This window comes from Daphnia pulex, chromosome 12, assembly GCF_021134715.1.
Source record: "Daphnia pulex isolate KAP4 chromosome 12, ASM2113471v1".
NCBI classification, from domain to species: Eukaryota; Metazoa; Arthropoda; class Branchiopoda; order Diplostraca; family Daphniidae; genus Daphnia; species Daphnia pulex.
Window position 1 is genome coordinate 7,380,900 of NC_060028.1, and position 12,733 is coordinate 7,393,632.

The following is a 12,733-nucleotide window of genomic DNA, read 5'->3' on the forward strand; positions in this document are numbered from 1 at the left end:
TCAACTTCAAAAAATGGGCAAGGGGTTGGTGTTTTCCCTTTTAGAAAGCATGGGCCTTTTCTTCAATTCCCCCCTACAAAAAGGCCTAAAGGGATGTATATAATTTTCTATAGAGAAGGCCATGAAAAGAAATGAAAAAAAGCCTGAGGGGAGTTCCTCAAAAGATTGTTCTCTTTTGTGGAGCAAGGGGAGGGGGGATGATGACGCCCAAGCCGGATACATACCTGAGGAAACTACAGGGGACACAAGTTCCTTTGTTCTCATAGATTCTTGCTTGACGGCCTAAATATAAGATTTTCTCGAATAGATAATAATAACAAAAAAATAAAAACAGGTTTTTCAAAGTGGAGGAATACTCCATCACGATTATACGGAAAGGTCAACCACGTTCCTTTACTTTATACAACATGTCGTGCAACTCTGGAAGGGATGACACGAATTGCTCACCCCACTTAAAAAACCACCGCGTCGGTATTTTTCTTTTAGGCTTTTTCGAAGAAAAAAATGAGTAGAATTCGTGCATCCGTGAAATGGATGATGATTGAAGAAGAAAGATGGTTAGATTACAACCACGACAGTCCTTTACACTGCTGACTTAATATCAAAAGATTGAAACGTCACATCTAAAGTTTCAAATTCTTTTTGTTTTGCTCAACGGAAGAAAAAATAATAAACAAGCAGAGAAAATATAATGAAAACTCAATCAAAGACTGTTCCAATGCTGCTAGGACTATCAAGTAGTCCCTTCGCGATGGCATCACGTTCCAAATCTATCAGTTGGCGGCGGAGACGCTGAGCTTTAGAGCGCAGCTCTTTGTCCTGCTCACAAATTGCTGCAATGTCACGCCAGGCATTGTCGTAGATGCTGGGTTCCACCACGTAAGCGAGGTACATTGCTGGCCACAAGTTCTTTTAAATTGAATCAGAGAAGATTAGAATTAGAAACAAGAATTTAAATTGACGAAAATTTATGCATACCACGCTCATAGGAGCAACTGAAGGCCAGATAACGCGATTGTTGGGCTCGTAGAGCGGGTTAAGGAAAGATCGAAGCACTTCTGGTCGATTTAAATGTGACCATAAACTAACAGTCTTGGACGACAGTTGCATTTGATAGCGATCTAATTCGTTATTTCCCAGAAAAGTACCTATTCCCAACGATTAATGATCCAATTCATTAGTTTTCGTGTTGTTTTATGCCAGGCTAAATTACTTTTTTACCGAATTGAGACCAATAGGAATGACGAGCCAACTGAAGGAGAAATCCTTCATTAAACTCAAAACTGCATGGGAATTGCTGCATGATTTGCCAAGTGCAATCAATAAATAGTAAAAAAGTCGGCGCATTTTCTTTGCTCCGTGAGACTGTGTTACTCAGAGCCGAGCGGTGATGGCGTTGAACAAAGGGATAACCTGCTTGAATCCATTCACGCTCGATCAAAGCCTCAAAACTTGAAGAAAAAGAAAAATAACCACAGGAGAACTATAGAAGCCTTTCGATATTTGCAAAGGGGATTAAACCTTACCCGTGAACTGTGCGAGAGTCAGGGCTAAGAATGACCTGGGCGAGGGCAGAAACGGCCAATGTAGAATCAAGACCTTCTCCTCCATGAAGTAGAACAGCAGCAGTTTCTTGATCAATGCACTGAGAAACTAAACAGGCACAATTCATAGTTTCTTTTACGTACGAAAGCCATTGGGAAGATTCTAAGCGGGACAGCCATTTATCCATAGAACTGCCATTGTCAAGGCAGGCTGAAAAGGGGTTAATAAATATGTCAAAATGTCACTTTTAGGGGGCCAAACAATATTGCTTTTTACCTTCAACTAGTTTGGATAGCGATTCAAGTAAAGACTGCAGTCTTTCAATGGGTTTATGAATGCGACGCCATTGAGGGTAGTGAGATTCGGTCTCAAAACCACCTGAACCTTTAGACTTTGGAACGAAATTTTAGATATTTAGACAAGATTTTTAGATTGAAAGAATGATATTATACTTTGGGGGTCGGTGTTGTGCTCTGGTGGCGGGTATCAATAATGTAACCCCGCATCCCTGGTTTCAACACACTGTTAAGAAGTTTTTCATCCTCACGACAACGCTTAACATTTGGTCCCGAATGAGGCTGACTACTTCTCATCATCACAGCCTGAATAAAAAGAAAAAGAAATAAAAATATTGCAGCATATTTATGATTAAATGGCAACTTACTCCTCCTTCATGCCTGTATGAGAGAACTGGAAATCTCCCTCCAACTCGAAACGATGCAGCAGCTATTAAGACGTCATCATCGACCGACTTGGGAACTACAACAGCAGATGGATAAGACGAGCAGATTGAATAATCCTTATTGACATAAGAAATCCTCCAGTCTTCCTGTTGTTGCATGACTAGTTTGGAAAATTCAGTTTCTGGCCTAAATGCTGTCCAACCATCTTCTATTGCAGTGTAAACTGGCTGATAGAAGAAAGGATAATAAAGAGACTGATTCTCTGTGGTAAAAAAATTATGATCTATTAGCAGGTGGTTTTAGAAGATGTAGGCTTATAAGCACCGATCTGTAATAAATACCTATGGATGATAAGCACTCCAATGAAGCTGAAACATTCATCAGTTCTTCTGTATTATTGAAATCAAAACTGATAACAGAAAAATCTTTGCACTTGAGTGTAAGAGTGCCTCCTGCAGCTGGAGGTGTGTTGGGTTTTCTTTCCACTAAATCTATGATTCTATGAATCAGCTGTAAAAATGAAAAAAAAAACAATGTGAAGGTAATTTACAAAAAACTTAATAAAATTGGTATACCCAAAATTCATCAGGATTTTCTCCTCCAGCAGAGAAAATGAGGTGGTGCCCAGTTATACATAGCACCCCTTCAACAGATTTGTGAAGTGGGCGGTGGACCAAAACCTTTTCTACCCTTGGTGACTTGATGAGATGTGCAAACTCCATTTTCACAGCTCAGCCTTCAGAAAGAGACAATCCATAAATCGGTTTAATGAAACCTAATAATTTTCCACAAACCTTGTATTGTAAGGATTTCTTCACCTGTCACAATCTCCAGCTGGACGATTTCAGAAACGAGTTGCGCGCGCAATTGATCGATAAAGACTAAATGAGGTTAAAAATACAGCATTCGCTTAAAATTTACAGTATTTTGGAAATTATTTTCATCCTGACAGTGAATTATCGTTTCACTTCATACCAAGTGAGCGTAAAAACGTAAACATTGGTGTCGTGAAAAGCAGAAAAAAAAAATATTTTTCATATCCCCAATTGACAACGTTGTTTGCTATATACACCGCCGGTGTGTCTTGTGTGTGTGACTGTGTGTGTGTGTGTGTGTGTAAAATAATTCTGGCGAAACCCTGAGCTGAAATATATCGCATGCTTCTGAAGTGGTTCAAGATTCGTGACACCTTTTTATAGAGTGGGTTTGTTTTCACGACACCATTATTGATGATGCTTTTTAATTTGTAACATTCTTCTTGTTTGTAGCATCATCACTGGACCGAAATATAGATAGCCTGTGGGCGGAGCTTGTTTGATTGAAAAATCCTCTCCGGATTCCGCCTGCTCTAGCGGTGTTTCTACGAAGCACAGGAAGGTCAGTCCTCAGTGGTATGCTTGCTAAATTCTACGTTCATTTTCCGTTTCGCAATAACATATTTATTTGGAATCACTAATTGCAGATATCAAGGGGACAAGGGAAAAACTGTGCTGCCTGCCCGGAATGGATAACGCTGCGACTGCTGATGTCATCAATGAACCTTCCAGTGATAGAGTCATGGAGGATGTTGGTTTAATGTCCAGAAAACTGAACAGTGAAAACAGTGAGCCTGCAGATAATGTGGCCACTGCATGTGAAAACTTCGACACTCTTTCACCTAGGGATGGCACTCCCCAACTAAATGGTGATGAACAGAGCCAGATTGATGATGATGAAGTACAAAGTCTTTTTATAGCTGAAGATTCTGAGGAGGATGAAGATGAAGACGTAGATGAAGATGTGGATGAAGAGGATGAAGAAATGCCAGAACTTTTAGACTCAGATGGTGCTGGGATTCAAACAGCTACAAAGGATGATGGTACTACTGGAGAAACATCAGATGAGGAAGCACCTCCAGGACTCATTCTTAGCCATGGTTCAATAATGAAGCAGGAAGGCAAGAATGTGGACAGTCTCTCAGGTGTAGTTGAAAATGAACAGTTAGAAGATGATTTACAGAGTCTTACTGACAAAGGAGACCAAAACCAAAAGTAAATACAAAAATTAAGTCTATACATTATTCCTTCTCAAGGGTTCCACATGGCAACAATTTCAAAAAATTCTTTTTAAATTTTGCATCTAGCATTAAACTGCAAGGAACTCCATCAGCAGCTCTAAGAAGATCCAGCAGGACTAAATTACCCATCAGCCCATCTCCAAACGACGTGTCACTTTCCGCAGGACGTACCACGCGATCACAGATCAATCCTGACATAATCGCAAAGCAAAAGTAAGGAAATCTGAACTTGTTTTTTAAAGCCATATATTGGAGATCCATTTCTCTTACAGGTCTTTCATGCATAAATACCAAATTGCTGTCAAAAGCTCTATGGACTCGTATGTTCGAAGTGCAACTAGCGAAGTTGAACAGGTTAAAGTGGAAACACAAGCCACAAAGCGCAAATGGGAGGATACAGGAGGGACAGATGCCGTGCATTCTCCTCATAGTTCTCCAATTCAAGAGAAAAGAAACAAAAAGTAACTAAAAAATGAAGCTGGCGTTACGAAGCATTTGTAACTAACTGTAGCACTTTTGCAAACTTTAGATCAATAACAAGCACTCCATCAACAGCAAGTACCCCATCGACCAAAGTTGGTAGCCATTTCATGGAATTGCAAAGCAAGACATTTACGCGCCATGACACTTTTTGCTGGGTGTGTCATATGGATGGCCAGGTAATGAGAAAAAAGTCCCAACGTTTCTGTGATGGATTAAAATGAAGTTTCTGATTAGGTATTGGAATGCAGACAGTGCCCGCGTGTGTTTCATCAACGATGCGTTCAACTTCAGTCCCCAATTCCGACTGATTGGACATGTACGGAATGTTGCTCTGTTCGCAATGCCGAAAAACATAACCATCTCGAGATGGACCAGTTAACTGAAATGCTCAACTTCGCTATGGAGCGAATCAAGTCGGTGGCTGACGCGCAACCTTTCTTTAAACCTGTTGACACGGAAGAATTCCCGCACTACACCGAGTATATTGTTAGTCCGGTGGATATCAGCCAGCTGGAGGAGAAGATTGTTCAAAGATCTTACACTTCCACTAGAGCTTTCCTGGCTGATTTCCGCTGGATCTTGCACAATTGCATAATCTTTAATTCGTCTCACTCAAAATTGACTAGCACGGCAAGAACGTTGATGAAGGTATTTTAAGGTTTAATATGATTTATTTCAAAATCTTAACCAAATCAAATTTCCCAATTGCAGGTGTGTAAACATGAAATGGCTGAGATTGATACTTGTGCCGATTGCTATGTGCATGCTCACACCAAACGAGAAACCTGGTTCCTGGAACCGTGTCAAAGGCCTCATTTACTGCTCTGGGCCAAACTCAAAGTAAATTTCATCTCAAGTCATTCTCACAAATCTAGTTTTAAGTGTTTTAAGTGGCTTGATAGGCACGTCCAATGAGCAAAACAAAAATTATTTAATGATTTGTTGTTTTCCCCAGGGGTTTCCTCATTGGCCGGCTAAAGCGATGAAAGCAAATAAAGAAGGCAATGTGGACGTGCGCTTTTTCGGTGCACACGATCGAGCTTGGGTGCCCGCCAAAGATTGTTTTTTGTACAGGTAAAACAAGAACAAGGTTTATCTTTTTGCAAAAAAAAATTAATGTCAATGTTTGTTTGTTTGCAGCCGCGAAATGCCTATGCAGTTAAAAAATCAGCGCAAAGCAAATTTGATTGCTTCAGTTGAAGAAGTTGACCAACACATCAAAAAGCTTGTTGAGCGCTACGGTTCTTTCGCTTACCCCTCGCCACGTACGGCTTACAACCCAAATAAGGAGGACGAGCAATTACAACAACTTATTCCTGGGTAATTGACGTGAATTATTCATCAACTTCATATCATGTCATTTATTTGTTTTTGATTTCGTTTTGGGTCGGTAGTTATAAAGTATCAGAACACTCACAAAGCTCACTATGCAAGTCTGACCGAGTTGGGGAGTCTGGTGAAGCGGAATCGATGAATTCTGATTCAGATGCAGGAGATGCTGCCGATAACGACCTGATTCCTCAAGCCAACCTGCCTGAAGGTGATCGTACAGAAGAAAATCGTTCTGAAGGTCGAAACTTCTTGGCCATGTTACAACTTGCACCTCGAACTGCCGCCGAAGCTGCCACGCCAAGAACAGCTACTCCCACTTCAACATCCGCATCACCGACCCCGAGTCAGAATATGGCTCCTGTTTCAGTCTCTAAACAACCAACGCCCAATACGACATCGACTGCTGCCGTAAAAGTACAGGTATTTTTGTTTTAAAAGAAATATCTTTTTGTTTTATTTTTAATAGTTGGATGTATTTTTTTTAAATTTCAGGTTAAAAATAGCAAAACTGGACGTGTTGCCAACACTAAAACGAATTGCGGCGAAACAGTTGAAGATGTGCTCACCAAAAATGCAGGTGCGCCTACGAACGATAGCAGTATCAATGAAGCTGCTTGTGAAATCATCAGATTAACCAAACCTCAACTAGCTTCGGTAGTTTTTAATTGTTAAAAAAACAACGTTACTGTAAAACTGATTGAAATCTTTCGCTTTCAGCCATCACGAAGATCCTCGACATCGAAAGAGATCCCTGCTGTGAAAACGGAACCTGCAGATCCTGAAGACGAAGATGATTCCTGTTCCGTGACGGGATCCAAGGCTTGTTCAATTTCCCTAGCCATCGATAACGTTGTCGGAAACTACAAGCCTACAGTGGTTGTGAAACCCAAACCTGAAGCATCAACGAAATCTACTCCAAAGTCTGTCGGCAAACCTACCTCTTCCAAACCATCGGGTTCTAAACCATCGACTCAAAAGCTCCTGGCCAGATCCACACCTAAGACTACTCCAAATCGACCTTCGGGTGGGAAAATTATTTCTGCCTCGAAAATGAATGCTAAGGCGAATCGTCGTCTGGTTGGTGATGACGAGGATGAAGATCTCGACCCGGCAATGTACCTGGATCCCACGATCACAATAACTCTGATTAATAACGATGAGAAGAAAGCAGTGAGCAAACACGTCAATGATGTTTCGAGTGCTAGTTCTATTAGTTCCAGCGACCTTCAGGTATTAAATTTGTTTCCTTTGGTGTATAAACAATATTTTTCAAAATTATTTCTTGTTAGGCCCTGAATGCTCTTGGAGAGAATGTGTCCATCACAGTTGTGCCTAAAAGAAAAGTGGGATCAACACCAGCAGGTGGTGCTAGATCTAAGGAGAACGAGGCTGTAGACCAACCTATGGTGATCGAAGTGGATCCAGCCGCTCTTCAAAAAGCTAGACTACCGACTCAACCCGCTAAAGCGCGCAAGTCCTTTCCGGCAAAAGCACGCCAATTTGGCCATTCAGGACAATCTTCATCGCAAAAATCCTCTCAGAAACATCCCGTCCCTCCTATGGTGTCGATTCCCAGTCGTCACTTGGGTATGGAGATCGCCCGACCAACAACTCAGCAATCGACTTCAACTCGCATTCCTTCAATTACCGTCCGACCTGTGACGCAGATGCCTGCAGCCCAACCTAGCATCATTCTTCAGCCAGGTTCTTCTGATACAGCCTCCATCAGTGCGATTACTGCTGCCATGAAACAACCGAATTCAACATCAGCGACGACAGCCAATAGTACCGGCAGTAGTACTCTTACTCTGAACACGATGCATACTGTTGGTCCGGAATCGGGATTTGGGACTGGCGGACTTTTGCTCACCTTTAATCGCTCTGCGCCCACGTTTGCAGCAACAGGTGCGAATTCCACTTCGTCTTCAGCTCAGGTGCAAAACAAAGCTGAATGTGGACCGCTTACCGCCCAGTTGGCCTCCAGGACACAGCAAATTTCAGATATGGTATAATTCTTTTTAATCATATTTGAAATATGTTTTAAGCGATTTAATTCAACTTGTGTAGGTCCGCAACACCTTGGAGACATTGATGCAAGAAATGAGTTCTGCTGGGAATTTGGAAGCCACAATTGTTCAATTACAAATGGACTTAGAACGATGTCGCTCGTCACACCAGCAAGAAATTTTGGAAATGAAGAAAACCCTGGAAACTCAGCAAACTTCTGCGGAATCGGAAAAACAGCGAGCTTTGGCGGAACTTCGTCGGCAACTGGAGACTGACAAACAGAAGGCGATCGATGAAATCAAGAAGAAACAGTGGTGCGCTCATTGCAGTCAAGAAGCCATTTTTTATTGGTAAGAATAAATAATAAATTTAATCTAAAAAAAAAATAAAAATTTACTTTATCCCCATCAAATGTTTTAGTTGCTGGAATACAGCCTACTGCGACTATCCATGTCAGCAAGCTCACTGGCCTAAACACATGAATACTTGTGCCAACGCTAATCAGAATACGGAAACTGAAGCCACAGAAGCAGAAGAGTGCAGTAGTCCAATAGAATCGGCCAAAACAACCACTCCACAGAAGTCAATACCGGTACCTTAATTTTGTACTTAAATAGAAAAAAAAAATCTGAATAAATTTGGTTAACTGAGCCAAACGTTTGTTGCATTATTATTAAGATTGTCAACGGGTCTCCAAGCCAAAGTAAAAAGGTCACTTCTATAGTCAAGACAATCCAGCCCGTTTCTTCTCCTACCGATATGGGCTATACCGTTTTGACTTCCTCGGATATGTCGTTAACTCCGTCTCCGAGTAACACAGTGGCACTACGTGTTCATCCCATCACTGGAGCCCAGTCGGTATATTTCCGTTAAAATTTCTAAAACTTTTATTGTTATTCTGCATTATTCAACAGATGATCCAAACCATTGCTGCACCGATTGCCCTATTGGTCACTAATCCAGTGGCTCCTCCAATTGAATTGACACAACCTATCCTGACTTCTGCAGTCACACTATCGCTACCAGCTGTTAACCAAGAGTGTCAAGAACCAGGAAGCGAGTGACACTAATAAAAAAGGACCTTAAAAACAGGCAATCGTATGAATTTATATTTTATGTTTTAAGAAATTCTACGCCTAGTTTTACCATATTGTATACATCAGCAAATGTGGTAATCTCTACTCGTTTGAATTCTAAATAATTGTGAAGCTCCGAACGAAGCCTCTTAAACGATGTCCACAGGATGCTCATTGAATATGTATGTACAATCTACAATCATCGTGTATAACAGTGTCCGCTTTATAAAAATGATTTGCTACCGTATGACATCGTTACTCAAGAGATATCATGCTATATGCCGTTTTGCTTTCTAATTTTTTCAACACAGATTTTGCTGAATAAAGCTATTTTGGCTTTTATACATATTCCGCCCATTTCTCAATATTCTGCATCAAATTCTTAAAACTGGAAATTTTTATAGCTAAGTGTAATCTACAGTTACGCTAAGTTTACACAAACAAATCGTTTTCAAGTTCATTTTTATAAGGAAAACTTGTTTGGGTACCGGCTCTTTGAACGCTCAGTGAGGCGACGCGACACGAATTTGTCACCGTTTTACTCAACGGCCAATCTGGATAATATGCCAGAAAGTATGCAAGCGCTCCCAAAAAACAGTCTCCAGCACCCTGAAAGAAATGTGTTTGATTGACATAGTTCATTCATTCGTTTGATTAAAGAATACCGTGGTATCAATAGCTTTGACTTCAGGAGCTTTTACGAATACAGGTTCAAGGAAGCTGTTGTTGTCATCTCTTGAAAGCAATAAAGCGCCGTTTTTTCCAAGTGTGATGAGTACATGTTTCTTACAACCTTTTTCCATCAGTAGGTGGGCGGCGGATAGTGCTTCATCATGATTTGTCACTGGCTGTTTGATGAGCATCTCAGCCTGCAAGACCCTCGATGAATGATAATTTTTTAACATTAAAATTGTAAAATTAATCATACCTCTGTTTCGTTGACACAGAAGATGTCGGAGAGTGTGTAAAAATCTTTTTCTAGATCTTCAACGGCAGGAGCGGCATTTAATATTGTAAAAACTACAACAATAATTCATATTTATTATTTAAAAGCTTTCAAATGTTAAAGTTTCAGATATTTTTACCTCCAAGCTCATTCGCAAGTTTCAATCCACTAAGAACAGTTTCACGCGGAATTTCGAGAACAGAAAGCATGATTTTAGCTTTGGTAAATGTATCTCGTGAATTCCTAACATCTTCAGTGGTCAAATAATTATTAGCGCCAGGAACGATGACAATACTGTTCTGCCCGCTATCTTCGACAATTATTTGAGCCAATCCTTTAAATCCACTTATTTGATTAATATACTGCACAAAGTAAGTAACCTACATATAATATATTCATATGGTAAACACCTGTTAAGGCTTCAGATGTAAGACCAATGAAGTCTGTAAGGATGTTTTCTTTTTTTAAAGCATCCAAATACGATTTTCCGAATGAATCATTTCCTAACTTAATTGCAAATGATCCAAGAAATAGTCATTGTTTAGATCAAAAGATAAATTATCTACTTCAATTATTAGGCTACCTTTCCAATAATTGCAGTAGCAGCTCCAAGACGTGCAGCAGTCACAGCTTGGTTGGCCCCCTTTCCACCACAACAGATGGCAAGCTTATGGCCACAAAGTGTCTCACCAATTCTGGGTAAATTACTTACATAGCTGTGAATAATTAAAAATTATTTGAACATGATTATCTTGAAATCAAACACAATTTAATAAATACCTAACAACATCTGTCATGAATGAACCTAAAACAACAATCTGTACTTCTTGGAGAACCATTTTTAAAGACACTTTTTGCAGCGTAATTTGTTATCGTCTTTAGTTATTATCAGTTGGTGCTCGGAGCTAATATCGAAAGGAATAATATCAATGTCGTTGATCAGAAAGTCAGATAAGTCAAACCCTTGCATCCATGAACGTCAAAATTACCTGATTTGAAATCGCTCTTCGATCCAGACTCCAGAGTAGTGGCAGCTTAAATTGTGTCTCGATCATTAAACCAAAGCAGTCTAGTAATCAAGCGCACAACACAATTCCAAACTTATTATCTGCCATAATATTTACTTTTTGCCAGTTTCGGGAGCGTTCAGTCGTTCACATCGAAGTTGCCAGTTCTAATAAACCATTTTTTTAGTTACAATTCTCAAGATCAATTTAACAGATTACATTATAAAAAGGAAAATATACCTCTGTTCACTTTTAACAAAAAAAAGTGTAACATGTATATTAGTTAAACTTTTCAAAAAATATCAACCTCCACTATTCCACTACTCCACTTCCACATTCCCAAAAAAATCCACTTCCTGTTCCTGGATAGTGGATACATGATACATCATACTAAAAATATCCATATTACATTTTTTATAAATGTTTCTTAGTTATCTTTAAACTGAAAAGAAAAATATCATAAGGCCACTCAATTAATTTCAGCCCACACACTTAAAATAATCAATTCAACTGATTCATATAAAAATTTTATTTAAGATACGTGAAAACTGCTCTGACATTTCATCCAAGAACAAATTTCACCAATATGACACCAACATTGATGAATATTAATGGGACTGAAAAGAATAAAAACATGATTAAAACATGTTAAAATATCTCTTTTACATTGCAATTCTTACTTCTCATGACAGTTCTCACTGAGCGAATGATATTGAGGATTTGGGATTTAACACTTGGTCCACTTCCATATGCTTGCATTTGCTCTCCACCCCATCCAACTATTGAAAAGAAGTTACATTTTGTATTAGATAATAGATACTAAAACAATTCATGCATGTATGCTATATCTGTAAACACTTCACCTTTGGCAAGAAACCTTTCTTCATGTAAAACACATATCGCATTGACCAAGAGAAGAGCTGCTTCCAACAAGCCCCAGAAAGTAAATGCCATTTTTGCTGTTTCTTTAAATATAGAAATATTTAGTTTCTTTCTATATGTTTAGGGGATTCACGTCGGAAATAATGAGTTGTGTCTCGATAACAGAGAACTGGCCAACACAACATGTTTAACTTAGTCTGCTATGGAAATCGCCAGATGTCGTGTGATAGAAATTCGTTGAATTTGAAATTTGAATGACTTCATTTTAATTTCGTAGTAATTGTTCTGAATTAAAAAAAAAAAAACGTATGAAAAATAGAAAAGGCGGAACGCTACTTGCCCACTTGACTAGTGCCATTTATTTTCGATTATGAAAAAAAAAACATAGGCCGGGCGGCCGGCAGGCCGCCATACGGAGTAGAGTCGCTGAGTCGCAGAGTCGTCGTTGTAGCTAATCTAGCTATGCGCTTCAGGTTCAAAATGTCAATTAAAAGAGTCAATACTTATTATGTAAATGTTGACTTTATTTGTTTGCCTTAATGGTCAACACGGTAATAAATGCTTTTCTTGTTGCAAAACAATTTTTTGAAAAAGCCGCTCATATATTCTGTCTAATCAGAGCAGAGGCACCTCGTAGAAGAATTGCGTACTTCACAGTTTCGTCCAAGCAACGAAGGAAGGTCGACGAAACGTGCCATCTGCCATCATGTCACACA

General features: G+C 39.6%; 4 protein-coding genes across 10 annotated transcripts; 1 reads left to right on the forward strand and 3 right to left on the reverse strand.

Annotated features, from left to right (window-relative positions):
- Nucleotides 1-624: 624 nt before the first annotated feature.
- LOC124208947 (myotubularin-related protein 9-like) lies at nucleotides 625-3,252 on the reverse strand. Its single transcript, XM_046606819.1, has 10 exons — nucleotides 3,023-3,252; nucleotides 2,804-2,964; nucleotides 2,570-2,738; nucleotides 2,210-2,490; nucleotides 1,998-2,147; nucleotides 1,822-1,936; nucleotides 1,527-1,755; nucleotides 1,222-1,451; nucleotides 979-1,148; nucleotides 625-909 (listed from the first exon to the last, which is right to left on the reverse strand). Exons 2-10 carry the CDS (start codon nucleotides 2,948-2,950, stop codon nucleotides 700-702), a joined length of 1,701 nt encoding a protein of 566 aa, XP_046462775.1. The 5' UTR covers nucleotides 2,951-2,964; nucleotides 3,023-3,252; the 3' UTR covers nucleotides 625-699.
- A 24-nt stretch (nucleotides 3,253-3,276) lies between these two features.
- On the forward strand, nucleotides 3,277-9,524 carry LOC124208945 (protein kinase C-binding protein 1-like). 7 transcript variants are annotated; one of them, XM_046606813.1, is made up of 18 exons: nucleotides 3,277-3,428; nucleotides 3,497-3,619; nucleotides 3,691-4,258; nucleotides 4,351-4,497; nucleotides 4,557-4,745; nucleotides 4,814-4,943; nucleotides 5,002-5,415; nucleotides 5,479-5,607; nucleotides 5,723-5,841; nucleotides 5,908-6,087; nucleotides 6,162-6,519; nucleotides 6,592-6,753; nucleotides 6,817-7,329; nucleotides 7,389-8,105; nucleotides 8,167-8,456; nucleotides 8,527-8,698; nucleotides 8,785-8,964; nucleotides 9,021-9,524. In XM_046606813.1, exons 3-18 carry the CDS (start codon nucleotides 3,732-3,734, stop codon nucleotides 9,168-9,170), a joined length of 4,377 nt encoding a protein of 1,458 aa, XP_046462769.1. In that variant the 5' UTR covers nucleotides 3,277-3,428; nucleotides 3,497-3,619; nucleotides 3,691-3,731; the 3' UTR covers nucleotides 9,171-9,524. The 7 variants fall into 7 exon arrangements, with proteins under 7 accessions (XP_046462769.1, XP_046462773.1, XP_046462771.1 ...); XM_046606817.1 differs by having other exon boundaries at nucleotides 8,785-8,960; XM_046606815.1 differs by having other exon boundaries at nucleotides 6,162-6,513.
- Nucleotides 9,525-9,577: 53 nt separating this feature from the next.
- LOC124208950 (ribokinase-like) lies at nucleotides 9,578-11,299 on the reverse strand. The gene is made up of 8 exons (XM_046606824.1): nucleotides 11,118-11,299; nucleotides 10,909-11,033; nucleotides 10,712-10,844; nucleotides 10,539-10,635; nucleotides 10,268-10,462; nucleotides 10,111-10,202; nucleotides 9,848-10,051; nucleotides 9,578-9,791 (listed from the first exon to the last, which is right to left on the reverse strand). Exons 2-8 carry the CDS (start codon nucleotides 10,965-10,967, stop codon nucleotides 9,615-9,617), a joined length of 957 nt encoding a protein of 318 aa, XP_046462780.1. The 5' UTR covers nucleotides 10,968-11,033; nucleotides 11,118-11,299; the 3' UTR covers nucleotides 9,578-9,614.
- Nucleotides 11,300-11,649: 350 nt separating this feature from the next.
- On the reverse strand, nucleotides 11,650-12,227 carry LOC124208954 (immediate early response 3-interacting protein 1-like). The gene is made up of 3 exons (XM_046606828.1): nucleotides 11,999-12,227; nucleotides 11,816-11,914; nucleotides 11,650-11,752 (listed from the first exon to the last, which is right to left on the reverse strand). The coding sequence occupies exons 1-3, from the start codon at nucleotides 12,087-12,089 to the stop codon at nucleotides 11,697-11,699; spliced, it is 246 nt and encodes an 81-aa protein (XP_046462784.1). The 5' UTR covers nucleotides 12,090-12,227; the 3' UTR covers nucleotides 11,650-11,696.
- Between the last annotated feature and the right edge of the window lie 506 nt (nucleotides 12,228-12,733).

What these genes read in the sequence shown, in the direction of transcription:
- LOC124208954 (XM_046606828.1), bottom strand. Translation starts at nt 12,089, where the DNA reads ATGGCATTTACTTTCTGGGGCTTGTTGGAAGCAGCTCTTCTCTTGGTC. An exon ending in AGAAAGGTTTCTTGCCAAAG is followed by an intron (nt 11,915 to 11,998) that starts GTGAAGTGTTTA and finishes TCTTTTCAATAG; the next exon opens with TTGGATGGGGTGGAGAGCAA. An exon ending in AGTGAGAACTGTCATGAGAA is followed by an intron (nt 11,753 to 11,815) that starts GTAAGAATTGCA and finishes TATTCTTTTCAG; the next exon opens with TCCCATTAATATTCATCAAT.
- LOC124208947 (XM_046606819.1), bottom strand. Translation starts at nt 2,950, where the DNA reads ATGGAGTTTGCACATCTCATCAAGTCACCAAGGGTAGAAAAGGTTTTG. An exon ending in GGAGTGCTTATCATCCATAG is followed by an intron (nt 2,491 to 2,569) that starts GTATTTATTACA and finishes TTTTTACCACAG; the next exon opens with AGAATCAGTCTCTTTATTAT. An exon ending in TTCCTATTGGTCTCAATTCG is followed by an intron (nt 1,149 to 1,221) that starts GTAAAAAAGTAA and finishes CGTTGGGAATAG; the next exon opens with GTACTTTTCTGGGAAATAAC.
- LOC124208950 (XM_046606824.1), bottom strand. Translation starts at nt 10,967, where the DNA reads ATGGTTCTCCAAGAAGTACAGATTGTTGTTTTAGGTTCATTCATGACA. An exon ending in ACTTGCGAATGAGCTTGGAG is followed by an intron (nt 10,203 to 10,267) that starts GTAAAAATATCT and finishes TTATTGTTGTAG; the next exon opens with TTTTTACAATATTAAATGCC. An exon ending in TCTGTGTCAACGAAACAGAG is followed by an intron (nt 10,052 to 10,110) that starts GTATGATTAATT and finishes AGGGTCTTGCAG; the next exon opens with GCTGAGATGCTCATCAAACA.
- LOC124208945 (XM_046606813.1), top strand. Translation starts at nt 3,732, where the DNA reads ATGGATAACGCTGCGACTGCTGATGTCATCAATGAACCTTCCAGTGAT. An exon ending in AAAGGAGACCAAAACCAAAA is followed by an intron (nt 4,259 to 4,350) that starts GTAAATACAAAA and finishes TTTTGCATCTAG; the next exon opens with CATTAAACTGCAAGGAACTC. An exon ending in CTGCTGCCGTAAAAGTACAG is followed by an intron (nt 6,520 to 6,591) that starts GTATTTTTGTTT and finishes TTTAAATTTCAG; the next exon opens with GTTAAAAATAGCAAAACTGG.